The sequence below is a fragment of the Kryptolebias marmoratus genome, linkage group LG20, assembly GCF_001649575.2.
Source record: "Kryptolebias marmoratus isolate JLee-2015 linkage group LG20, ASM164957v2, whole genome shotgun sequence".
Classification (NCBI taxonomy): Eukaryota; Metazoa; Chordata; class Actinopteri; order Cyprinodontiformes; family Rivulidae; genus Kryptolebias; species Kryptolebias marmoratus.
Window position 1 is genome coordinate 8124022 of NC_051449.1, and position 26819 is coordinate 8150840.

The following is a 26819-nucleotide window of genomic DNA, read 5'->3' on the forward strand; positions in this document are numbered from 1 at the left end:
AACAGATCGAGTAAGATCTTACACAAAGCTGTGGGCAATATTCATTCCTTTAAAGAATGCTTGATCTTTAGATAGTTAACAGAAAAAAAATCAAGACAACCTTTAGTTATATTCTCACTTTAATCCATTTTATGCGTTCTGTATGTTGGCAAGCAGTTTGTTTTTAGATTTGTGTTTCTATGATACAGTTTTCTAACCTCCTTTCCCTTAAACTATAGTTTCAGCCACTATTTTGTTTTAAAGTAACCTTGATGGTTTCTGCTGACGTGTTCGTGCAGGTTGGATGATCGATGCAGACAGCCGGCCTCGGTTTCGAGAACTGATCGCTGAGTTTACGAAGATGGCTCGAGATCCTCCTCGCTATCTCGTCATTCAGGTACAGCGTCTCCCCACTTGTGATTGCCCGTGTCTACTGGCAGTCTGATGAACTGCAATGATGTATTTAAACCCAAATATTTATTTCCCAGGGGGACGACTGCATGACCCTACCAAGTCCTGCAGATACTAAATTCTACCGCAGTCTGATCAGCGGGGAGGACTTGGAGGATGGTGTTGATGCAGACGAATACCTGGTGCCACAGCGAGGCTTCTTTAACAGCCCGAGCACCTCCATCACCCCACTGCTCCACTCTGGGGTAGGTTCCTTTTAATGTCTGTCCGATTATATTGTGCCAAAACTCTTCGTATAATTATGCAATTACAGTAGGCAAATGGACTAACGGTTATATATGATGAAGATGATAATGTTTTTGCTCATGTCTGTGTCTGTCTGTTACCAAAACATCTCATGGAGCCCTGGACAATTTTTATTGGAACTTGCACAAAGTAATTTTCAGATAAACATTTAAAAGTGAATAAGTTTTTGAGTCGACCAGTTGGCAGCCACAGCCGACTGACCTTAAAAAAGAAACATAAAAAATGACTATAACTGTGTCAGTTTTACATATACTAATCCTAATTTGATGTGTTAGTAGCTGAGAGTCATTAACAACACATACTCTGAGCATGACATCTCATGATATTGTATGAGATTGCGCATGTTGACATTTGCAAGGTGTGACCAAAATGGCTACAACTTTCCATAACAGTTTGAGATCCACGCCTAAATATTTGTCAAGATGTTTGATGTTTTTTTGCCTCTATTGAGTCACTTGAACTCACTGACGAACAAAGGGACATAAAGTATTTGAACACTTAGAGGAAAAGCAAAAGAGGAAACGTAGCGTGTAACCTTTCGAGAAGCTGCATTCAATGAGAAAGTAAAGGAAGTAACTACAGCACATGGTACAGCAGTGCACACTTTCCTACATGCTGTCAGATGTTTCAAAATGTAATCATGCAGTTTAACTGTATTTTGGATAAAAGGGATTTCTGTCTAAATCATCAGGCTGTGAGTCAGAATGGAAATAAACAACATCATTAACATTTAAGTCAGCAGGGAGAGAACATCAGCCTTTAAACCTAAAATCATAGTGTGGATCATTTTAAAAGTGTCCACTGTTACCTGGACTGAACCCCGATCTCCTGCTCCCATCGTCTTTTCGGTGACCCCTCTCTCTCCCACGTTTCCTCCCGGTTGGCCTTTGATTGATGCGAATCGAGTGAGAAAAACTCTTCTGCTTCGGGTTGGGCGAAGGCCATGCGTAGGTCTGGCTCTTCTACCTGCAACCACTGTGGGTCTCTGACAGTCTGGTTAACCCATACGGGCTTTTTTCAGGTTTGATTACCTTTACAGGGAATCAGGAGGATTTCATAACAGGCCTGTTTTTATAATATCACTCTTGGGTAAAGATTTCTTTTACAGATGGATGCTGCTTCGGCGTGGTCAATTTCCTTTTCTTGTTGAAAGTAATTGAATTGCCACAGCTGTCAGTCTGTTGTCAGTATTTGCTCACTTTTTGTGGTTTACGGCTCTCCGTGTTAAGTGCTGACCGAAACAATAAAACCTGTTAGATTGTCTGGTTGAGAATGAATCTGCTTGGTGGACATTTGATTTGATCTCTGTCAGTGTGGGGACTGAAGATGATAGCTCTTCTTTAGGCCCAATTACCAGAAAAAATTATAGGCCTAGAATTTCTTGAATTTTTAGACTAAAATCATCTTATGTTGAGAATTATTTTAGATGTAGTCATTTTAGTCAAGCCTTAAAAATAATGTTATGCACACTCTCGCACTCAGACTATGAGTTGTGAATGACTCACAGCTACTACCACATCAAATCTTAGCTTAATGTCTGTAAAATTAACTGAGCTGTAGTCATTTTTAAGGTCATTTGACTGTGGCAGCCAGTTTGAATTGGGCTGACTTCAAAGGTTAATCAGTTGTAGCTGCACATTCAATTATTACTTTCTGCAAGTTTCATTAAAATTCATGCAGTGATTCATGCATACGCCCCACACTGATAGGCAAAACCCTTATCATCTGCGTTCACCTTTATAGTGGTGGGTGAATCATCAATACATACAAAGAAATCTTACCCTGACAGGCAAAAAACATACACACCTAAAAGAAAAAACTTAATAACTTAACTAGAATAAAAAAGGGAATATGAGGAGAGATTAACCAAAGGTTTTCTGTGTTTCAGAGCCTGAATAGCAGCATTGGAACCTGTTACAACAAAAATGGCCTAATGGTGAGAGAAAAACTAACCTTTTTAAAAACACTTCAAGAAAAGAACAAGTCCTTTTTGTATTGAGCCATTTGTAGTATTTTTATCCCACAGCACTGAGATTCTCTGTCCTTTCTTTAAGAATGGAGTTCCGAGCAGAGACGGAAGCATTGTTCTCCGATACATTCCTGACCCCACAGATAAACTATTAGACGACGCCTTCCAGCCCGCTCCAGGCAAGTACACTTCAAATTTGACCCCTCTTAGTGCTGTAAATTAAATCAATCTACAGAGATCACGCTGAGGGCCCTGTGTTGGATTCAAAGAGAAAAAATGACATCTAGTGGACAAAAAAAATAGTGCGGTTTGTGGAAAACATTTAGAAATTTCTTTCTTACACCGGTTTCAAGAATCACTGTTGCACATATATTTAGTCAAAGATGTTTTATACTCAACACTATGTCATCTTTGAGACTTATGATCATAAAAATATTAATATTTTTTTAACTGTCCAAGTATTCCCTGTTTTTCAAGGAATTAACTTCAATACTATTATATGAAGAGACCCTCTTTGGAAGTTATTAAATCTGATAGGAAGACATGCTTCAAAGTTTAATATGGTCATCATTTTTTATTGATTAATAAACTGACACAAAGAGAAGAGCCATAATAACATTGCTGCCTTTATATTTCATTTCTGCCCAATAACTTGACCTGTCACCAGTTACTCTGCCGACTGAAGAAACTTATAGAACATTGTTACTTTTTAAATTATATACACTTTTCTGTCTTCCTTGACCTGTTTTTCTATCAATTTTATGTGTGTCGCTCACAATAAATTTAGTATCTGTATAAATTTTAATCCTGTCTTTTTTACTGGAGTAGGGTTTGTACATTTAAGTAAACACTATAGAGTAGAAAGTAAAAGAAATGCCATGTTTTGGACACTATTTTGAAGATTTGTTTTACTCATCAGTGTCCCTTTTAAGCATGCCAGAACCCATCTTTCAATACTTATATTCTATTATCTGAGCTAAATAAAATTGTAGATCTAAACCTCTGCCACACTAAATGGTGATTTGTTTTGTGCTGTTATGTTTATAAAATCCATTTTATTTTTTTCTCACAGACTACATCAACCAGAATGGGGTCTCCACCGTGGTGAATCCTGGCTACCATCATACTTGTTTGCCTCGCACTCTTCTTCCCACCATCTCGTCAGATGACACAGAGACAGAGTACCTGAACTGCTTTAAGAACGGGGTTAACGGGCCCGAATACCTGAACGAGTGTCTGTCCCCCACCGCCTGTCCGCTCACCTCCAATGGCACAGTCCACGACACTCAGAGCTTCCAGCCTCAGACCAGCATAGACAACCCAGATTACCAGCAGGACTTCAGTCCCACCTTTAAGTCCCACACAAATGGACACATACCTGCTGCAGAAAACACTGAGTACTTGGGCCCGGACTGAGGACTTCGTGGGACACGATGAAAAACTGTTTTCTGTTCCACTATGGCTGGAAACGCATTAATAAGTGCTATCATCACTTATGCTGTGTTTTGGAGTCACACTTTGCGTTGTTCCAAAGAGTTTTTCCTCTCCTCTAAACTAAAAAGAGACTTTTTTTTCCTAATAAAAGCAGGACGAAGGCTAAGCTGAATGCGCCTTGGTTGATTGTAGAGCCGATGGACCAGACACAAAACATCACCCTGGCCAGGAAGTAAGGATTTCTAAATAATGTGCACAAAATACCTTCTGAGACCCAAATATGTAAGCGGGAGAAACTCCTCCGTTATGTTAGAGGGCAAAACTTTCTTGGCGACAGGCAGCGCCGAGATTCCAAACATTTCGTTCAAGATAAAAGTTTAGAGGAAGCAGCTGATTTGAAGACACTCCTCCTGAAGGGTTAATAAGCAAGTTTAAATGTCGTCATAAACAGAAAGCAGAGTCAGCGGTGACTCATGTCATTTAAATGTGTACTGAAAACAGGTTTGTGTGCACTGAAATGTACCAGTTTGAGAATATAAAGTTCCTTCCTCACGCCTGAGTGTCTTATCACGGCCAACTATGTCAAGAATGTGATGGCAGATGCAGCAGATGTGACTGTGGCTCACACTGCTGCGTTTTGTAGCTCAGAACCTGCAGCACTTTGTGAAATGAGGGATATTTTTGCAGAGCTAAAAAGTTATCAGTGTGACATATGAGTGTGATTACACAGGGAGCTTTCTCTTTTTCCAACCTGATGACTGATAAATCCCCGACAACCTTGTCTGTATTAAGAGCTTATCTCTTTCTAGCACACCGATACTAAATGACATTTCTAGTTCTGTTCCCAAATTAATTATTTTCTGTCTGTATTGTGTTTGAAAAAATGCTGGGTAAACCGAGGCCGTGTGTCTACATTTTTTTTTAGTTGTAGCATTTTCATGTGTTGTGTTTTAGAGACTTGAATGACTGTGTCAGGAATTTAAAAAAAAAACATGTCCGACGTCTTTCTGTTTTGTAGATTGTTTCTCATGGTGTTGACACCATATATATGTATGAATCTGCTCCTATAGCTTTAACGTTATTCAGTCTCGCAAGAGCATGAACTCTGCAAATATTATTCCTAGTTTTAAAGGGATATACTATTGTAGCAGCTTGACTTTTTCTGATTTTTACACAGGTACGTGTACAGAAAACAGTGATTATCCTGAAATATATCCCAAAATAGTCACCTGTAATTTATACTCAGTACACAGTTTTTGTCATATTATTTGTGAATATGCACTTATTTCTGATTGTGATCATATCATTCAAAAAACGTACATAAATAAATATTTTTTATCTGTGGGAAATTGTTGTTTGTTTGTTTTTCTGCAACTTTGCAGAAGATGAGATGACACAGAGGAAGGACGAAATGATTCACTTATCTACTCGGTGTTCTGGTTTTAATGGCGCTGTGTTTCAAGGAACAGTCTCATAAAAGTCCTTCATCAGCTGATAATCCTTGTGCAAAACCTGTGTTCTTATTTATGCTGCTTTTTTGTGACCAACCATTGTCAACCATTGTGTGGTAGAGAATTGAAAACAACTTTTTTTTTGAAGAAACTCAAAGACCAGCACTATATGCTGCCTTAATCTGCACTTAATTGACATGAATATATAGGGGTAAAGTTCCACTAGAACAACATTTATTAACACCTGCCATGTTCAAGACAAAACACTTTATTGACCAAGTGAATTATGACATATCAATGTGTTGGCATGACGTGGTGGTTGACAAACCATAAAAAAAGGCTGTGGCAACAGATGTAGCAATCCCAGGTGACTGTAACATCAAGAAGAAGGAACATGAGAAATTTGAGTAATGCCAAGGGCTGAAAGAGGAAATGGAAAAGCTGTGGCGAGTCAAGACCTCAGTGGTGCCGGTGGTCACTGGGGCGCTCAGTGCTGTGACCCCCAAACTGGAAAAGTGGCTCCAACAGATCCCAGGAGGAGATAGAAGCCACTGACATCATGAAAGCTCCTCACAATGCAAGGAGGGTTACACCCTGAGACTGTACACCAAGAGAAAGGAGGGAGGCAGAGGACTAATGAGCATCACAGCCACTATACAGAATGAATCAACTAAGATCCTGTAAATCAGGAAGAAAGCCCCCAATGATGAACTATTAAGTGAATGTCTCAGAAGACAGAAACCTAATGTGGAAGAGGAGGAACCATCATGAAAAGATAAAGGCCCTGCAAAGCATGTACCACCTGCAGATTTAAGAAATGACTGATATCAACAAATCCTACTAGTACCTACAGAGAGCTGGACTGAAAGGACAACACAGAGGCACTAAACATAGCAGCACAAGAACTATAGAGTCTATAGGTCTACCATACCAGACAGGACCCAAGATGCAGGCTGTGCAAAAATGCCCCTGAGACAGTCCAGCACATAATAACAGGATATTAGATGCAGGCAGGCAAACTGTATATAGAAAGCCACAACCAAGTGGCTGAAATAGCATACAAAACATCTGTGTACTGTCCACATAATTATAAATAAGACTAATTTGTCCTATCCTGAGAAAAATGTTTAAAACTTAAACCTAAAATTAGTTTAAGGAGTGCATGGAACAAAACAGTAAAATGTTTTAATATAAGCAGGTGCCACAGGGACAGCATATACAGAACAATCTCTGTACTGATGTCTGGGGTCTGTTTCTATGAGAGACACTGATAAGAACTTATCTATTTATACTTTACCTGCTGATTGTATCTCGGGTTGGACTCTGGAACTGTTTGTTGAGACATCTCTGGTCTCAGCACCAGCATTTCATCTAAATAAACTGATATTTCCTAACTAATTATCAAAATATTTTGTGAGAAGTGTAAGTTATTACATAATATTATACAATTTGGTGAGTTACAATTAGTTACATATTAGGTTTTTTGTTTGTGTTTTCCGTTGGCGTATGGCTCATCAGTTAGACATGGGCTTTAGTGTAGGTGATTTTTCCAAATTTTAAATGCTCAGATAATTTGCATGTAACATGAATGCATTTATCATAAAACTGTTTCTTTATAAACCTACCAAAAGATTATTGAGATAGTAAATGGTAAATGTTTTATAGAATTAGCACTGTTTCTGTAATTTAAACAAAGAAAAAAACAACTGTTCACTTACTTATTGTCTGTAAAAACAGACAATATGTGAACTTCCACTGAGAAGGGATGGCATTCTTTAACTCCCATGTTGGCCGAAACCTTACGACAATCTTGAAATCCCCCTTAGTTCACACTGAGACAGTATTTGTGTTTTACAAAAATCAGAACATTACATAAAGGCAAGGTTAAAACTCTTGTTTAACTGTGTTTTCATATCAAGTCAAAACATTTTCCAGGGAGAGATCTAAATGTCTTGCTTTATCACACTGTAAAGCAAACAACAAAGGAACGGCTACAGAAAAAAAGCTATGCATCTGCTATTGTCTTCTGGAATCAAATGTTACATAAATCGAGTTATAAAGACAACAAACTGCTGTCTTACAGTTTTTTCCAAAAGACACAAACATTATGTAATCAAATCCCAAACAGCTCAAAATTATCAATTTCGGCTGACCTTTGTGTGATAGCTATCTGTGCTCCACTTCAAGGATGTGATTGCTGTTTTTAGGGCAAAACTCAGCTTCCTGGTGTTTTTTGGCGTAAGGATGCAGTGTGCGCTTGGCGCCGCTTGGTGGCAGCACTGAGTCGACGGCTTGTCTCCGCCCGGAACATAAACTCCACGGAAGAAGACATCATCCAGCGATGAAAAGTTGCCTGTTGCCAACTGTCACTTGGTTTCTATCTATTGAGCCACAGGGATGGGTTTCACTCCAGAGAGGCACAGATTATTCATTCTATTCTTCGTAATATTCTTATCAGAAGGATATTTTCGATGGGTAAGTGTATTTTAATGTCCGCCTTCTCGTGACTATTACATGACTCAGCTGTGGCTACGGTTGCTATTGTGATGTTTATTCGAGGCGGATAGCGAAACTACGAGGTTTAGTTTTGCGTTAGCGATACTCCTTATAGATTAAACGCAGCCTTATCCAGTAATTGGCCTAATAAGATTCTAAATGTATAGCTAGATGCTAAAACATCTATAAACCCGAAAGGCATGGTATTTCACAGACTGGTCACACTGGTGGTTCAGGTTGTTTGAAACCTTTTTTTTTTGTCGATTTAGACAATAACCATAAATACCCCAATCTGCTCGATTTATTGTTTTATTCCCATGTTTCGACTTTACTACAGTTGAGCTAACAAGCCCACAGAAGTAGAACTCTAAACAGGAATGTTTTTTTTTAATAATCTATAATCAGAGTTGGGTCAGATTACTCTGAAATCTACAATCTTTGCCATTCATTCCATAAAAACAAACAAACATGTAATCTATTTGAGTTTTATGAAGTAATTAAACATATTGAACCTTATGCCATGCAAATGGATAATATTGCTACCAAAATTTGAGTTCCAGGGGTTATGTTTTTTTTTTTACAAATTAAATCCAAAGTCATGGACTAATCTTATATGATTTGCAGACTCATGCAGGAATTAATATCTAGTGTTGTGCTGCCAATTCACTGTTCATTAAGGTGTATTAAAGAGATTATTGACATCTAAACTAGTACAGTTTTAACAATTTCAAACACATATTTAAATAAAATCTGAGCTGAAGTGCTTACTCATTCTGTAGAGTTTGACTCTATAATCGTGAATAAATGACACTACTTACTGTCGCCTTGCTGTAACTCAGGTTGTGGGATTCAATTTTAATAATATTAATAATAATAATAGTGCATAGACACAAAGCACATAGTCCTCACAGAAGAAATGATTGTGTTCCAGGTTTATGTTGTTGATAATATCAATTAAAGATTCAAACAACAAACCATTTTAAGTAACATTTTGTTGTGAATGCCATTCTTGTCAATATAAATATGTCCTTATTAGAGGGTTATCACAAGCAAAAATCACTGTTGCAATGATGCTTGCTTTAACCCTTTAATTTAATCAGGTTTGTCGTCCGTATCGATAACTTGTCCTCGGTGGCCTCTACGCTCCTCTCACTGCATTGTTTGCTCTTCCTTTCATGACGCATTGGGTCAGTCCACGTCAATTGACAAGAACTACTTTGAAACTTTGCAAATGAATTTGATCAGTCATTGTTTCAAGATAAGGTATTGGTGTCCGGCTGGAGAAAATAAAGGACAAGAATGTTGGTATCAGTGCACATACTGATTATCTTGAGATTGTCGTGAGCCAGCAGAAAGTTAAAGAAACTCGTGAGTGGGTCGGATTTTTGTTTTTGGGCAGAGTTGGAATTTCTGTTCAAGGGGCACTGCAGGGATCTGTTTGTTAAACTAAATAAACATGTTCCAGGTAGACAGTGAAACTGTTAGGCTGGTGGCCGAGTCTACAGCTTTGTAAAACTTTGCATGAATATCTGAAAACTGGGTGACCTCACGCCTACAAAGAACAAGTAGGATAAAGTGTAGCGCTGGGTCTCCTCATACAACAGTTTGTGGAATAAGTGAATTAACTTCCCTAAGTTGGATCTCGCAACAAGGGAACACGTGAGAGCTCTGATGCTGAATCAACAAATGAAAGAGCTTGTTTAGTTGGAAAATCTACAAAAGCTCTGTTGTTGATTGCATTTTAGATTTCAGTTAATCCAGCTGCTTTTCTGACACCGACCAAATGCAGAACGCTTCTCTTAAATATTCTTCAAACGCTTGTTTGCAAAGAGATTTTTGCAGAAGTGAAAAAGTTATTTTCGGGTGTAAGGTGTTCAAAACACATTTTTAAACACAACATTTTTAAAACCGATTTAAAAAAAAAAGTGGTGCCACACGGTTCATTGCTGCCTTCAAGTAACTTAAGGTGTTTATTCTGTTTCTCTTAGGTTTATTTAGTTAAAAACTAAGAGTTTTATATGAGTTTAGCTTCTAATTCACCACTCTACAGCCTGTTTGCAGGACAACAATTCAAAGACCAGATGAATGTGCTCCTCGGTGCAGAAATGATCTCTGTGTTTTTCCTGTCTTCCTGTCAGGTTGAGGCCCAGCACTGTGTGTGGTACGGCGAGTGCGAGAAGTCTGGAAAAAAGTACAACTGCAATTACACCGGGCCCCCTGTTCCTCTCCCATCTGAGGGTTATGAGCTTCTCACGGTACACGCAGCGTCACACTGTTTTCTCCTGCAGCATGCATGCTCTTTTTTTGGTTGTGCTTCATTTCGCAATGTGGAATAATCTGTAAAAGTCACATCCTGAATACGTTTTTTATATATATTTATATGCAGGAGCTTTGTCCTGGGTTAGACTACGGAAACCGAAGTCTGTGCTGTAATGTTGACCAGCTAAACACACTCAAAGGGAGTCTCCAGCTGCCCCTTCAGTTCCTGTCTCGGTATGCAGCACTGTTATAACATTAACTGACGAAGCACATGACACACATAGAAGAATACTATCTCTTTCTTTCTGAATACCCGGATCTGTCAATATGCTTTATTTGCTGCAAAAACCTTCAATGTTGGGTTTAAATTGCCAGGCATTGCACGGCTGGATTAAACATGGATTAGTTTTAGTGTCCATCTGAGCAGAGCTTTGCATGTCATGTCTTTTTAGGTTCTTTCACTTCACTTTTGTTCGTGCCTCCGATTTTCCTTTAAACTTGTTTAAAAGTTAACTTTTATGATCGTGTCTGTCTGGATTTGACTCTTTCTGTTTCCGCGTGCAGGTGTCCCTCCTGCTTCTTTAATCTGATGACCCTCTTCTGCGAGCTGACATGCAGCCCCCACCAGAGTCAGTTTATGAATTCCACCAAGTTCAACGGCACCAGCGTGGTGGAAGTGACGTACTACATTGGAAACACATTCACTAATGGTCAGTTTATAGCCAGTGCTAGATTCGGATACAGAATGACTTCCTGGTGTTGACAAAATGTCCCGTGAAGAACTGATGCACAAGACTTGCATAAGAAATCTGCTGACTAAACATTATTATTTCCCTGACTAAACATGAAGTCATGCATGCATGTTGTTTAGTTCGGTTGGTTACTGACTGTTTGGTCTTGATGCAAATGGAAAAAAAGGGAATGAACTATTTAACAAAATGAAACCTTGATGATTTCCTCTTTTTTTTAGCCATGTACAACGCCTGCCAGGATGTCCAGCTACCTTCTAGTAACGCGAAAGCCTTATCGATGCTGTGTGGCAAGGATGCAAAAGACTGCAATGCAACTAACTGGATCGAGTACATGTTCACGACTAAAAATGGACAGGCCCCCTTTGATATCAAGCCAGTATTTTCAGGTAAATACTTGAAATGTTTAAACTGGAAGTTTTTCTCTTTGGCTGGTACATCGGTTGAGCCATGAAATGTGCCGTCATTTCTCTAGATGTTCCGGTATCTACGTACACTCCCATGAACAACGAGACATACGCCTGCACTGAGGGCTTAGAGGACGGTTCAGGTCCCTGCTCCTGTCAGGACTGCGCAAATGCCTGTGGCCCCGAACCCATTCCTCCATCCCCCCCGCCTCCCTGGACCATCCTTGGTATGGATGCCATGTACGTCATCATGTGGATCTCGTATGTGGCCTTCCTGCTGATCTTCATCGGAGCTGTGCTGGGAGCTTGGTGTTACAGGTAATGGGCTTTTAGCAAACGCGGCTCGGGTTTGTCTTTCTGTATTTTCAGCAGTACTTCAAAAAGAATTGAGCTCAGATGTTTTTTTTAAAGTTATATATTTCACTGATGTTTGGTTCTTTATGTTTGCAGGAAAAGGACTATCCTGTCGGAGTATGGCCCCATTTTGGACAGCAATAACCCTCTGTCCCTCAATAGTGATAATCCTAATCAAGGTACAGTCATGCAAGACATATTTATAACTTTAATTTGCTCGTATTGTGATAATTTGTGTTTTTTCATCCATAATTTTCTCCTCTCAGCGAATGCAACGTGCTGTGAAACGCTGGGTGAACGTTTTGAGAATGTCCTGCGAACGTTCTTCAGCTGGTGGGGTTCCTTCTGTGTCCGGCACCCAGCTGCGGTCATACTGGCCAGCATGGTGCTGGTGATCGCTGCCTCCTCAGGCCTGGTCTACATGCGCATCACCACAGACCCAGTAGATCTTTGGTCGTCCCCCTCCAGCCAGGCTCGACAAGAGAAGGACTATTTTGATCAGCACTTCGGCCCCTTCTTCAGAACGACACAGCTCATCATAACCACTCCAATCAACGACACTTTTATCTACTCTCCATATTTTGGAGGATCGGACGTGCCATTCAAAGCCATCCTGTTCAAAGACATCCTGCACCAGGTGAGTTAGTTGGAGAGCTCAGCTTAGGAAATAGAAAGCTACTTTACGAACATTTACTTGAACTTTGCACACAGCAGTTGTCTTATGCAGTAAACTGCAACAAAACTATAGACTCACCTCACTTTTTACCACAGTGAGGCAGAAAACAGCCCAGTGAGAGTCATTATGACCTTTTATAACAAGACAACGCAATATATTTTGATCATAATGAAATATCTGTGACATATTCTTGTCTTCAGAGCACTTTTCTTTGCAGCCAGTTTCAGGGACATAGTAAGACATTGCATTTCTCCCTTCCAAGTTGTAATCAGACACCTTTAAAATATAATAACGCTGTGTTGTAGAACCCATGTTGCACCAGTGTGACATTTCACACCAAGCAAGTGATCATTTTTTATGATGTTCCTTTTGTTGTGCACATGTAATGAAATGTCTTTTAAGCTGCGGTTTAAAGTTTTTAGTTTCTGTGTTTGTTTTTCTAACCTCATCCACTCAGGTGCTGGATCTACAGCTCAACATCCAAAACCTTGAAGCTACGTACGAAGGCCAAAAGGTTACGTTGAAGGACATCTGCCTGGCTCCCCTGGCCCCCTACAACGACAACTGCACCATCTTAAGCATTCTCAACTACTTTCAGAACAGTCACGCTGTCCTGGATCACAGTATGGGAGACGCTTTTTTTATCTATGCTGACTACCACAGCCACTTCCTCTATTGTGTCAGGTGATTGTTTTTTTTCTTTCTTTACTTAGCTCAGTCTTCTTTTCTGATGCTTACCAATAAACCGGCACTTTTATGTTGTTTTTGTTTTGCCTTTTATTGCTGTCTAGTCTTGTTTGCACAAATCTGTTTTGGTCTAAGAAATGTTTTGCGTTTGTTCCTCAGGGTAGTTTACCCTTAGAGAAAAGTACCTTCCTTAAAAAGCCTTCCTCCTTAGCTGTCACATGTCAGTTGACTGTATTTCTGTTCTTTTAAACTTTGGTATACCAGGTCAAAAGATCACAATCTGCAGATGACTGTTCTGTTTCTGTTTTTAACTCTTTGTATCTGTCTTCTGCAGTGCACCAGCATCGCTCAACGACACCACTCTCCTCCACGATCCCTGTTTAGGAACCTTCGGCGGCCCCGTTTTCCCCTGGCTGGCACTCGGCGGTTATGATGGTACTTTTTAGTTTTGTAATTGTTTAATATTTTATCTTAAACTGCTTTGTTTCATACAGAATCACTTGTTTTTCTCAGATGAGGCAGGAACATTTAGCTCTGCTAATGATGAATTTCAGAATAAAGCTTGGACATAAAGAAATCTCTGATTTAGATTAAAATTGGAGGCCTTGAGTGGAATTAGGATCCAGCTGGTTCCATGAGATTTGACGCAAACCTCACTCGAGTGGCAGTTTTAATAATATTGTGAGTAAAAGCAGGAGGTTAAGTAATAAAAAGTGTGTCCTGGTGGATCAGTTCCAGGTTGACTTTAACAATTATAATGGAGTCAGCAAATTAAGTTAAAAAGAGGAGTAGGGGACAGCAAAGCAGGTTGAGTCTCACATCTGGAGAAAAAACGAACGTGAACATGTTTGACTCAGAAAATAAAAGATGAAAAAGGGCATACCTCTGTTTGTGGGCATAGTTTGACTGTAGGAGCTGATGCTTTCAGTCAAAATCAGGATTAGGAAAACTTTTCAACACTTCTTCAAATTTAAAGCCATCACAATTTAAAGAACATGGATTTCTTATTTATAAAAACTTAAAAATTGATGAGCCAATGCTTTAAATGTATTTCTATTGTCTGGACAACATCCTTATACCTGGTTATTTAGACACTGAAATGTTATATTTTTCATTTATTTTATACAGCAGTTATATAATCCAGTGTACAACTTGTCAGTTTATTTCTTTATTTATTCAATGAAACTTCTGTGCTCTTCTGGTTATTCACCTTTGTATTTGCCCTCTTTGCTCCAGTGTTCCTCCGAAATTGATGGCGACACATATTCTTACCAAATGTTTGATTTGTCACTTAAAGCAGCATTGATGAAGCTGAAGATAATTATTAGGATTTATAAGAATAAAAAGGCGCTGTGTGAGGTGTGCTTTGCAGAAAGCACCTTCAGGCAGACGTTTAGTATGAGTTTCTGCCTATCACACCTTTCCAGGACAAACAACAGCTGGGTGGCGGCAACATTTCCTGAAAATCCCAGTTCTGCTCTGATTGGTCAGCTGCCGCTGGCCTGACTTCTAGACTCCGCCCCTAAATTTGAGAAAAAAACGTTTCAGTGGATACAAAATCTGCCTACGGGATGACTTAACATCTTGCAGGAAATGACAAGCTTAAAAATAGACTTTTGTCATTGTTGGATCAGAAGTTATTGATTAGGAGAAGTGATGGTTTGTTCCAGATTTACTTTTCAACAACCTACAGAAAAAGGAAAAAAAAAAAAACACAGAACACATAGCGACGACGTCCCCACCTTCTTTTGCATACCTGTCTGATCAGCTGTGAAGTGTGCTGCAGGCATGCTTCACAGTTTTAGTTTAAAATGTTGCATTCCAGTGATTAAAATCCCAAACATGGCCATTTTTATCCTGCAGTTCCTTAAAAATAAAGTTGAAAAAGGTTTTGCAGGGGATTGTATTTCTGTTCTTTAAAAACAAATGCTGTCATCTGCCTCATCCTAATACACGTAGTATTTTTTTCCACATTACAGGCACAAACTACAACAACGCCACCACTCTTGTTATCACCTTTCCACTCAACAACTACCTGAATGATCCGGAGAAACTGAACAGAGCTCTCGCTTGGGAAAAAGAGTAAGGGAACAATCGCCGTCTGTTTCGTCGCGCGGTGTCGCTTGTGTGCGTACGGTGTTTTTCATTTTGTGGTTGTTTTTTTTTGCGTTTCAAGGTTCATCAGTTTCATGAAGAACTACTCGAACCCCAACCTGACCATCGCCTTCAGCACAGAGAGGAGCATTGAAGATGAAATCGACAGAGAGAGCAACAGCGACATCAGCACCATCGTCATCAGCTACGCCATCATGTTCATCTACATCTCCCTGGCCCTCGGTCACATCCAAAGTCTCCGTGGATTTATGGTAAGGGATGAAATTCTGCATCTTTCTCAATAACAGTTTTAATCAGCGCGTTCATTCAATTTTTATGCACGGAATATCTTTCGTGTTTGTTGGCGTATCGCATGCCTGAAGTAGTTCCCCTTATTACTCATTTTATCTCGTCTTTCCTGTTTTTGACGAAAGAGCTAACTGTACTTCTCAATCACACATAACATGAAGCAGATAATGAATGGCGGTGACCCATCTTGTATTTTTTGTCTGTACAGGTGGACTCTAAGATCTCTCTGGGTATAGCAGGCATCCTGATCGTGCTGACCTCTGTGTGCAGCTCACTGGGGATCTTCAGCTACGCTGGTATCCCCCTCACACTCATCGTGATTGAGGTCATCCCTTTTCTGGTGTTGGCTGTCGGAGTGGACAACGTCTTTATTATCGTGCAGACATACCAGGTAAACTCCTTGGCTACAGTCTGTAAAACTGGTATCGACTGATCACTCTTTGTTTTGTTATTTAGTTCAGTACCTATTCACACCTTCTATGTATTATTTTACTCAGCTGAGCCAAATAGACATTTCTTTTGTTTGTTTAGTAGGCATGAGTCAGCTTTTGGTTTCTAGGGTAAACCACTGTCTAAAATAGTCAGCTTTCCCATCATATTATTCCTGCATTTGAGCTGATTCTACAGCTTGACAGAAACCAAAAGTGTCAAAAACTCTCAGGTCATATGAGTCAAACTCGCTGTCCTGTACTGGTTGGAGCGAGCTGTGATTTGTATGCACATGATGACCAAAGGAGGAGAAACCACTGAACTTTTCCCTTAATTTAAAACAGACAAGATCAGCCGACTGGGAATAGTTTAAGTGCTTATATATAAAATTGATTCCATGTGTACATTATAGGTGTAAGTACACTTACTGAAGGTACAGAATCGAGGAACCACTTCAACTATTGTCTGTTTTTATATATATCCGTCCATACATCCATCCATTTTCTTTACCCGCTTCTCCATTCCAGGTCACGGGGAGCTGGTGCTGTTTTTATTTATATATATATATATATATATATATATATATATATATATATTAGTCACAAAATGACTTGCTGGCTCTCTTGTGTGTTTGATGATGTGTGGAACAAAAGCAGAAGATGACACACTCACTTGTTCTTTCACTCTCTTGTGTCTGTACTGTACGCAGACTTTGACATTATTATAGTTTTTTTATTATTATTATTATTCTTGCAGTACTAGTAGTTTTAGCAGTTGTGTTGTTAAAAGAAATCAGTTTGATAATTTAATTCATTTTAAATGTTTTGAAAACCACTACACCGTAGCTGTGCTATATTTTACTCAAAAGAGTTGTGCTCTCTTATACCAATGCATGCTACATTTTAGGAAATGGTACTTGTATTTGTGGGTGGTTGTTCCTCTCGAAGGTTATTTTGATTTCATGGCTCTTTTTTTTTCTTCTCGTTGCTTCCTTCACTGTTGTAAACAGAGGGATGAGCGAATGCCACACGAAGAACTTCACCAGCAGATCGGTCGTATTCTTGGAGATATAGCCCCCAGCCTGTTTCTCTCCTCCTTCTCAGAGACTGTGGCTTTCTTTCTGGGTAAAACACATTTTATGAGCCCTAAAAGTATGTTTTGTTTGCAAACAAAGTGGCAGATATACTGTAACCGGGCTGATTAGCTTGTAGTTGCCTGTTAAAAAACAGTGCAGGTGAGATTGTGGTTTTTAAAACTCACCTGATATACAAATACAACAACATGCACAAACAGCAACAAATACAAAAGCAGTCAATGGCAACTGAAATTAGCCAAGAATTGTAAACTTGTGGACTTGTTGAGCATCAGGAGTTTGTTATTCTAGAAAGTAAAAAGCACGCAACAAGAACTTGATCGTCTATTTCAAGCACTTTCAATTTCGTTACTTTCAAGCATCAAAACTTTACACCAGATTCCTCATGAATCTGCCGCATCGTAAAAAGAGTCAAACTATGGGATTTAAAACCACATTTAGAATGTTTTACCAGAGTTGCTTTTCCAGCCTGAATTTTTACAGTTGACAGATAAATTGTCAGAGTTTTCTGCTGAGCCAGAAGCTGATGTGTTTTTTCTTTTGTCTTTTTTTTCCCCAGGCGCCTTGTCTAACATGCCTGCAGTGAGGACCTTCTCCCTCTTCGCTGGCCTGGCTGTTTTTATCGATTTCCTGTTGCAGATCAGTTGCTTTGTCAGCTTGCTCGGCTTGGACGCCAAAAGACAGGAGGTGAGTCTGGGGAGGGGGGGACGGATGGTGACTTTTGTTTAATAGACTAGAAGGGACTATATAGATTGCAACAAAACACTTAGTACCATTACCTTGTGATAGCTGTGGTACTGTTGATTAGGGGTGGAACTTCTCAGGTACCTTTCGATAAATAAACATCCTTGCATCTTAATGCATCCCACTTCAAATAAACTCCTGACATAGAATCTGTCAGACCTAAAAGAATCAGAATATTTATGAAGTGACAGATTCTGTGGCCATGGCTGCCCATGCATCACATGTTAGAGACGTTTCACCGCTCTCTTCAGTGTTTCCACCACTTCGTTTTGGGTCCCACTGAGTGTGAGGGATGGCTGTGAGTGTCTTTGACATACGATAATCATGTTCTATCGAGGTCCCGAAGGGTGCAACACAATCTAGTCTCTCACTGTGCCACGTCTCTTCTGAGAGTATGACTAGACTCGAAATTATGAGATACTCAAACTTGCCAGTTTTCCATTGCAGTCTCACTGAATTCCGAGTATTTGTAAGCAAGTGAGCGGCGAGCCATGTGACGGGCTTTTTGCACGGCCAGTCGACCACCTCCGCCCACATCATGCCACGCTGCAAACATTTAGAGACCTTCTGGAGATGCTTTAACGAATCCCGTTTGCCAACTAGTCGCCACCAGTTTCAGCCCAGATACTACCTTTAGAAGCAGAAGCAACGGCCGGCAGTTTATTCTTTCTCCAGGTGCAAGCGTGTACACAGCTTGCATGTAGTGTGGCTCTTATAAATGTTGTTTTTCCAATGTTTGTTTCACTAATTTAGGTTTTCTGACTAATGTGTTGTTTATCACAGATGTAGATGATTTATTTTAAGGGTCTGAATCTTCAGTGCTGTGATTTGAAAAATGTTTGTTATTGATTTTTATATTTTTATATATATATATATATATATATATATATATATATATATATATATATATATATATAAAGAGTAAACACTATTTTAAGGGATATTGTGCAGAAGTGATCTGCCTTCTTTTGTAAAACTCTATTTTAAGACCACAGCAGTCAACTTTACCCTACTAGTTCACTGGTTGATCTGGCTATAGTTGACATTTTTGTGCTGCTAGGTTTAAGTGTGTGTCTTTAAATATTCAGCCTCAGTCACATCTGTAACAGCTGGTTGTCGCTTGCGCTTGTCAAACATCGTGCGGTGTGTTTGTGTTCCAAAGGAAAACCGACTAGACATCTGCTGTTGTACGAAACTGAGAGAAGGTCAGGAAGTCAAAACAGAAGGCTTCCTCTTCTGCTTTTTCAAGAAAATCTACGCTCCGCTCATCCTGACAGACTGTGTTCGACCAGTTATTGTAAGTGAATCAGTCACACTTCGGCAGCCATGCATGCCTATCCCTTACTACTTATCTCGAGGAAAATAGATCTGTGTGTGTGGTTGTGACGATTATGTTTTTCTTAATAGGTGGCGGTGTTTGTGGGTATGCTGTCCTTCAGTATAGCTGTGATAAATAAAGTGGACATTGGACTGGACCAGAAATTATCTATGCCTGATGTAAGATTTTAAGTTTCTATAAAAAGGCTCTAATTCTGTCATCCAAGAATCTGAATCTACTTCCTGGATTGTGACAAAGTTTATCAAATATAACATCAGGAATTTGTGTTGTTGCCGTTTAGGACTCGTATGTTCTGGACTACTTCAATAACTTGACCGAGTATCTCCACACTGGAGCTCCTGTGTACTTTGTGGTGGAGGACGGACTGAACTACAGCAGCCCGGAGGGCCAAAACTCTGTGTGCGGAGGAGTGGGCTGTAACAATGACTCTTTGGTCCAGCAGGTCTACGCTGCCTCACTTATCAGCAACTAGTGAGTCAGAGCAACGACAAAACAAAAACACAATAAAGAGCTTTTTTGTTTTGATCCTAAAATAAAAAGAAATACACTGATTTCATTCACTTAAATCTGTGTGTTGCAAACCTGAAACTTCATGTAGCAGAAAAGAATAGAAAGAAATGGCTCCCTATCTGATGTAACAAATTAGATCTAACTTATTTAGTTCCATTTTTAATTCTTTTTAAATCTTTTTTGCTTTTAGCACAACCATTGCCAGCACACCATCCTCCTGGCTGGATGACTACTTCGACTGGGTGAAACCTCAGTCAACCTGCTGTCGTTACTACAACGAAAGTGGCACCTTCTGCAACGCCTCAGGTAAAATCTGATCCAGTGTGGGCGTGCTGAAGTGTGGACTCATGAGTTTGATCTCTAAATCCCACAAAAAGGCCGCCTTAATGATTTTTTTTATAACAAAATATGGTTTTACTTGGATAACTGCTAAAAGATTACAAACAAAAGGTCATTCAGAAGTAATTTAAATGTGAGATTTAAACGACTAAAACCAGTAAATGATATTTGTGGTTATAAACGTCATGTTCTTTTTGCTGATGTGGTTTTAATGTGGAAGCTTTGTTTTTCTCTCATTGTTCAAAGACATGCAGCAATGTGTCAAATATGATCCTTCTGCTTTTGGAAAAAAGCACAGATTTCTGATCAGAACTAAACTTTTCAGTTCAGTTTTGATGTTTATTTAGTTGTTTTCAGCCCTTTTTTAATACAGATTGTATTTTTAACTCTGTGTTTCAGTGGTAAACTCTTCCTGTGTATCTTGTCGACCGATGACTCAGAGTGGAAAGCAGAGGCCTGTTGGAGAAGACTTCATGCGGTTTCTACCCATGTTCTTGTCAGATAATCCTAATGCCAAGTGTGGAAAAGGGTAATTATTAATATTATTATTTAGTTTTAGTTTTATTGACACTCAACATGTTACTGAATCCTCTACTTGGAGTTGTGGATTGTAATGTTCCTCCTGTCTTATCTCAGAGGTCATGCAGCTTACGCCACAGCAGTGGATCTGTGTCCTAATGACACCGCCGTCGGTGCCACTCACTTCATGACATACCACACCATCTTAAAGGAGTCTCCGGATTATATAGAAGCTTTGAAAATGGCTCGAACCCTGGCAAGCAACATCAGCCAGTCCATTGATCACAAAGTTTTTGCCTACAGGTACGTTCTGTTGTACCAGCCGAAGAGAATTTACTTTCGCCTAATAAATAATTGCCATTTCTTTGTGTCAGAGTTCATCTCAGTTCAAGCACTTTCAGTTTTGGCAGAAGATTTGGAAACTTTTGTAAAGTTTGCTTCATCTGACTGAGGTTTTGCTTATTCTGTGGTAACAGTGTAAGGATACCAGAGGGCGAAAGTAGGTCACAGATAAGCACACAGCAGAAAAATAACATTGTAAATACCAAAAAAGCTAATGTTTCACCAGAACTACTGCATTAGTTTTACTTTTTCTAGCACTGTATTTAATAAAAATATTATATCATCTCTGAAGTACCTTTTAATATCATCTAGAAACATCAAATTCAACAAAAAAGGGGCTTTGTGGAACCAGAAAACTTGCTGTATCTATATAAGATTGGATAAAGCAGCCCTTTATTGAAATATACAATATCAGGGATTATTGGCTCGGATTGAAGCAGCACAAATTTAGACTTATCATAAATGACACGTTTTTTTACTAATTTGTATCTTGTTCTTTTTTCAGCGTCTTCTATGTGTTTTATGAGCAGTACCTCACCATTGCCTATGACACAGCTCTGAACCTGGGCGTCTCGCTTGGCGCCATATTTGTGGTGACCACAGTGCTGCTGGGCTTCGAGGTGTGGTCCGCTGCGATGGTGAGCATCACGATCGCCATGATCCTGGTCAACATGTTCGGCGTCATGTGGCTCTGGAGCATCAGCCTCAACGCAGTGTCGCTTGTGAACCTGGTCATGGTAAGAGCGACATGAAAACAGTTCTTAGAGATTAAGTTTGGAGTAAAAGGAAATGTTTCTTTGTAGTGTCCCTTTTTTTAAGAAAAAAAAAATCAGATGGACCTGAGTCTGCTAGTATGGAACAAATGTATTTATTTTATTTTATTTTTTAAACCAAGCTGTATTCTAATAAGAGCTGAAAGTTGAAACCATATAAAGGACAAGTGCCCCCTAGTGGCTGGCTGCAGTATAATTTTTAGGTCCTGCCCCTTAATGTAAACAAATGGGATATTTTCTCACTAAAAAATAAAATTACACTTCAAAGAATTGTTTTTTTTTTCAGTTTATTTTTGTTGATTTGTGTAGTACTTACCTTGTTGCTGAATGTTCAAATATTCCATCCCAATAATATTACACTGTTATTGACCGAGTCATAGCCGGGCATTCACAGAGTTGGGAGGGTGTATAGGCGGGACTTTCGTGTCATGGGTACGGCCCCCACGTTCCTTGTGTGTAAATGCCAGCTTCAAAATTACAACATGGCACCTTCCATAAGGCAAATTCACTTTATCTATCTTTATTAATGTCTATAAATGGTGCATAAAACATGTTAAAAACAGTGCAGCTGTTCTGCACATAGGCCTTCTGTCTAGGGCTAATTTGCAGGCCTGGTCCCTGATTAGCAACAGGTGTGGAAAAGGGCTGTTAAAGCCTTTCTATTGCTTGACTGGTGTCGGGGTGGGGATTTCAGTTTTCTGTCCTTTAGACTTCTACAGGGAACTCACTGATGTCACTAGTGATGTGACTTCATGACTTCATCGTACCCAGGAAAATACTAGATGCTCAATGCTAATTTTAATACTAGAGATGAAAAATACTACAAAAAAAGGTGTGTTTTTTTGGAGGAGTGTTAGGTTTGTTTTCTGTCAGCTGCAGTGTTTAGCTGCTACAGAAGGAAGAGGCTGCGTTGTGTGAAGCTGCGTGCCAGCTGGACAAAACAAAGACGCCACTGTTGTAACAGTTTGTCGCTTAAAAATGTCTAATCAAATCATAGATTTCAGTTTTGATTAAACCGGTACCATGTTTTAATGAGATCAGATGCATATTTATGTGAGATTTTCGTTTCATGTGCATGTTGTGTGTTTGCCTGTTAGTCATGCTTGGTCATGTGACTTGGGTCACATAGTTTTTTTTTAAATTGTTTACCTTCTCTGGTTGTCTGACTCGTTCTGATTAAAGGTCTGACAATGTCCCAACATCAGCAGTTCGTTGGTCTCATAGTTGCCCAAAAAAAACTAGAGATTCTTGTAAACATTTCTTTATTTTAGCTGTAAAATGTTCAACTTCTGACGCGTCCCCTGCCTCCTGTCGCAGAGCTGTGGGATCGCCGTGGAGTTCTGCAGCCATATTGTGCGAGCGTTTTCCATCAGCGTGAAGAAGAACAGAGTGGAGCGCGCTGAGGAGGCCCTGGCTCACATGGGCAGCTCTGTAAGTTACGTTTTACAGCTGATTGGATTTACAACAGGAAGTGAAGCAAACAAGCCCGACTGTTGGATTGTAAAAATTATTTAACATGCTGGTAATAAAAAAAAAGGTCAAAGCAGCAATAAATACAACAAGTCTTACACACATTCAGCAGCTGAAAATCTGTTTAACACTTATATTGTTTCATATTTTAAGCATTTATAAACAGTAGATAAGATAACTTTTGCTTCTGTCTTGGTCAAGAACTTTTTGCAGAATATATCTCCAGTTTTTGTTTTTCTGAATTATGTTTTCTATTTGTTTTATATCGGTTCTAATTGGAGCTTTGATCAAATTTGGACAGGTGTTCAGTGGGATCACATTAACGAAGTTTGGAGGGATCATAATCCTGGCGTTTTCCAAGTCGCAGATCTTCCAGGTCTTTTACTTTAGGATGTACTTGGCCATGGTCCTGCTTGGAGCGACACATGGCCTCATCTTCCTCCCAGTTCTTCTAAGCTATATAGGTTGGTAGCAGAGAAGAATCCTACACATTGTGAAGGCATGGAGCTAAAACAAACCGTAACGAGTTTTTGTTTCTTTCTGAAGGTCCGTCGGTGAACAAAGCCAAGGTGTTTGCTGCTAACCAGCGTCACGTCGGCACGGAAAAGGAACACCTCCTCAACTACTAGCCAGCTGTTTGGGAGCTAACTATTTGTCTGTGAAGGACCGTGTGAGTGTGTGCATCGGCTGCTTCTGTGCTCAATAACACGCTTGTCAACGTTGCCACTACTATGCATGGAACTCTAACTCAGGAATACAGCAGGAAATGAGAGAGCCAGAGGTTTTGTCCGAACGCATCTTTTTTGAGTTTCCTCCAAAAACTCCAACCAGTCCTCCTCTTCCTCACACTACAGGACAAGCAAGACTTCAGTATCTGAAGCAGGAACAAGAAACCACAAAACAGACTCATTCACAGGTGACAGAGAAACCTCAGCCTTTTAGTGATGATGGGAGAAACTTTTAAAAAGGGTAAAACTGGTCGAGTTTTATATAATTGTAAAGACCAGAAAAATAATGTTTTGGGGGTTTTTTTGGGTCAAAAAAAAAGAACTTTTATATGCAGTAACTATATGATATTATGAATCATTTATTGAGTGGAAGGACTCACATAATGGAGCCAAAATCTAAAGAAAATGGTTCCACAAGCCTTTAGAATACCTGAAATTACCACGAACACTTCCCCAGGCATCATTTGTATGCTGTATCAAAGAGCAGATCAGCTAAAAGTATATTTCTCCTGCTGCTTTTAACTGTCAGGACAATGATCTTTTGAGTCATAAACCATCATTGTAGTTTTTTTTATTATTGATATAACAATGCAGGAATTGCTCTACATGCATTATTAATGGATTTATTATCATAATTTGCCCCATAGATGGTGCTTCCTGCGTCACCTCCCACCTTTTTCTGAGCTTATTTATTTCCACATTGTTTACATTATCCACGTTTCATTTTAGACAGCACCGATTTATGTGTCCTTTCGAGGCGTTCACAGGACCGGAGCGATTGGCCGCTTTGAACTGTCGAGCAGCATCTGGATGCCAATCGTGGAGGATGTTATGGTGCTGAAAATGGTTTTGTACTGAGACGTTTTATAGTTACTGAACAAAGAGATTGTAGCAACAAAAAGTGGACAGAAAAGCTTTTAATAAACTGGAAAAAACAAGTGAACATAGGACTAATTATGTTTAATTCATCAGTTTGTTGTATGGATATAAAAATGTATAATTTATTGCATCCTAATGCAGTTCTAAGATTTTTAGTCCTTCGCATTTAAATAATTGTTTTATCTATTAACACTGTGTTACTATGTATTGTCTTTAAACCACTTGTAGTCTATCAGAAGTCCCTTAAATCCCCTGGTTTCAACTAAAAATATTTGTCTGAATTAAAACTGTTGCTTTTTTTTCATTTTAAATTTGAATCAATAGAATCTGCTTGTGTCTGAGACTGTAGCTGGTGAATATGAAGGTGGTGGGCTCCGTGTGCATTCTGCTCCAACACTGAAACATTCCTTGGTTTTAGTTTTCTGATAGAACTTGTTTTTGTTTTGTTTTTTTCCTTCCCTGATGCATTCATGTTTTCAGGAACGTGAGAAAGTGCCGTGTAAAACTAGTTCATTTGTTACAGCGGCTGTGTTTTGGACTGACACAGAAATCGTGTTTGACAATGAAGAATAAATTTGTGGAAAAGTATTTTCGTTTTAACAATTTTAACACCTATTAAAGAGTTTCCCTAAAACGTTGGACAACTTATTTTCTTTGTGATGCTCCAAAACATATACTTCTATAACAATTATGTCTTTGTGATTATGTTTTTGCATGTGTGTCCATGTACTTGTTTTTTTTTTACCTTTTTCAGGGCCATTTTTGATATATTCATCTATCCTGTCCCTTACAGGGACTAAAACCTGATCCTAAAGTGGTGGAACGTCGTTTCTGGGTTACAGGTTACATGTAGGGCTACGGTGTGAATTTTATTTAGGTTGGGGTTAGGGTAAAGATCAGGGTTGGGCTAGAGCAATGAATAGAAGTCAATACGATGTCCTAATAAGAAGAGAAATATAAATGTGTTTGCTTGTACCTTTACCTAAATTTCTCATGAACCAGTGGAAAAATGTTGATGAAACTTTTGGAAAGTAATCACTTGGTGTACATCTACAACTCCTTAGCATTTGGAGTCAACCCAATTCAAGATGGCTGAGGATTTGTGTTTAAAACTCTTGCGTGAAAGGTAACGGGTGACATGTGTTGCTTCAAGGCCTTTAATTGTGCTCTGATGTGTCTGAGCATCTTTGAGTGCCTCCCATTTACTCTGACCTGAATAACTTTGTTTTTTTTGTTTTTTTTTAAAAACCTCATCATATGTCACTGCTGTACATTAAGGCTGAGATTGTTCAGATTAACCACAGTGTGGCGCCGTAAACCTGAACACCCCCTGCACTGTGCTCTCAGTAATGTAGAGGGAGTGACCTCATTTTCCTGATTGCAGGAGAAGCAGCTGTTCACTGCTTTTACTATTTCTGTGACTTCATGTTCTGCAGCGTTCCTGAGCGTCCAATACTAAATCAACAACTGTACATTAACTCGGACATCAGCACAAAGCTGTGTTTTATTATTAGTTTTGTGTCTAAATTGGCAGGATTTTAACCCCAAATTCAACAGGCCATCAGTCTCTCACATCCCATTTGAAAGTTGCTGCCAAGGCAAGACTTCCTCCCTCTTGTTGTTGTCAGGATTGTTGTTGTCACACAATCCTGCAGCTCATGACTTATTTATCCGCTGCCCTGTGGGAGCGGGACTGTCCTTTGAGTGTGGCTGAGAGATTAAAATATTAATTTCCCCCGCAGGTCTGCTGTGCTGTCTTACAGGGGGGGGGGGTTGTACAGGTTGTCAGAGCACGGTTATGTAAGAGGTGAAAGGCGCCCCTCTCACTTGACTCTGACCTGTCTCCATCTTCCATTATGGAGCAGACATACCGCTCAGCGAGGGCATTCTAGTTCACCGACGTGTGAAAAACACGGCAGGGGCAGAGAAGTGGAGAAATAAGCAACGTGGGAACTGCAGGCACTGCTGCAACTTGAAGACCAAAATTGAAACTGATTCACTTTTTTCATAAAGTCATTATAAATCTTAATCAAATGCACTTATATGAACACAGTGGAGCTTTTTGATGATTTT

General features: G+C 39.4%; 2 protein-coding genes across 2 annotated transcripts in view; both read left to right on the plus strand.

The window, feature by feature from the left end:
- egfra (epidermal growth factor receptor a (erythroblastic leukemia viral (v-erb-b) oncogene homolog, avian)) overlaps positions 1-5448 on the plus strand; it is a 40704-nt gene extending 35256 nt beyond the window's left edge. The window contains exons 24-28 of the mRNA XM_017426054.3: positions 279-376; positions 468-635; positions 2585-2632; positions 2751-2844; positions 3738-5448. Coding sequence (XP_017281543.1) covers positions 279-376; positions 468-635; positions 2585-2632; positions 2751-2844; positions 3738-4081 — 752 coding nt within the window. The 3' untranslated portion in view covers positions 4082-5448. The remainder of the gene's footprint in view (positions 1-278; positions 377-467; positions 636-2584; positions 2633-2750; positions 2845-3737) is intronic.
- A 2412-nt stretch (positions 5449-7860) lies between these two features.
- npc1 (Niemann-Pick disease, type C1) lies at positions 7861-25384 on the plus strand. The gene is made up of 25 exons (XM_017426078.2): positions 7861-8025; positions 10185-10301; positions 10433-10539; positions 10870-11015; positions 11276-11443; positions 11530-11779; positions 11912-11994; positions 12082-12452; positions 12949-13175; positions 13513-13613; positions 15158-15260; positions 15355-15544; positions 15790-15972; positions 17020-17134; positions 17663-17790; positions 19010-19144; positions 19255-19344; positions 19467-19657; positions 19887-20002; positions 20435-20564; positions 20672-20857; positions 21402-21633; positions 22987-23100; positions 23441-23603; positions 23686-25384. Exons 1-25 carry the CDS (start codon positions 7948-7950, stop codon positions 23766-23768), a joined length of 3807 nt encoding a protein of 1268 aa, XP_017281567.1. The 5' UTR covers positions 7861-7947; the 3' UTR covers positions 23769-25384.
- Positions 25385-26819: the final 1435 nt, after the last annotated feature.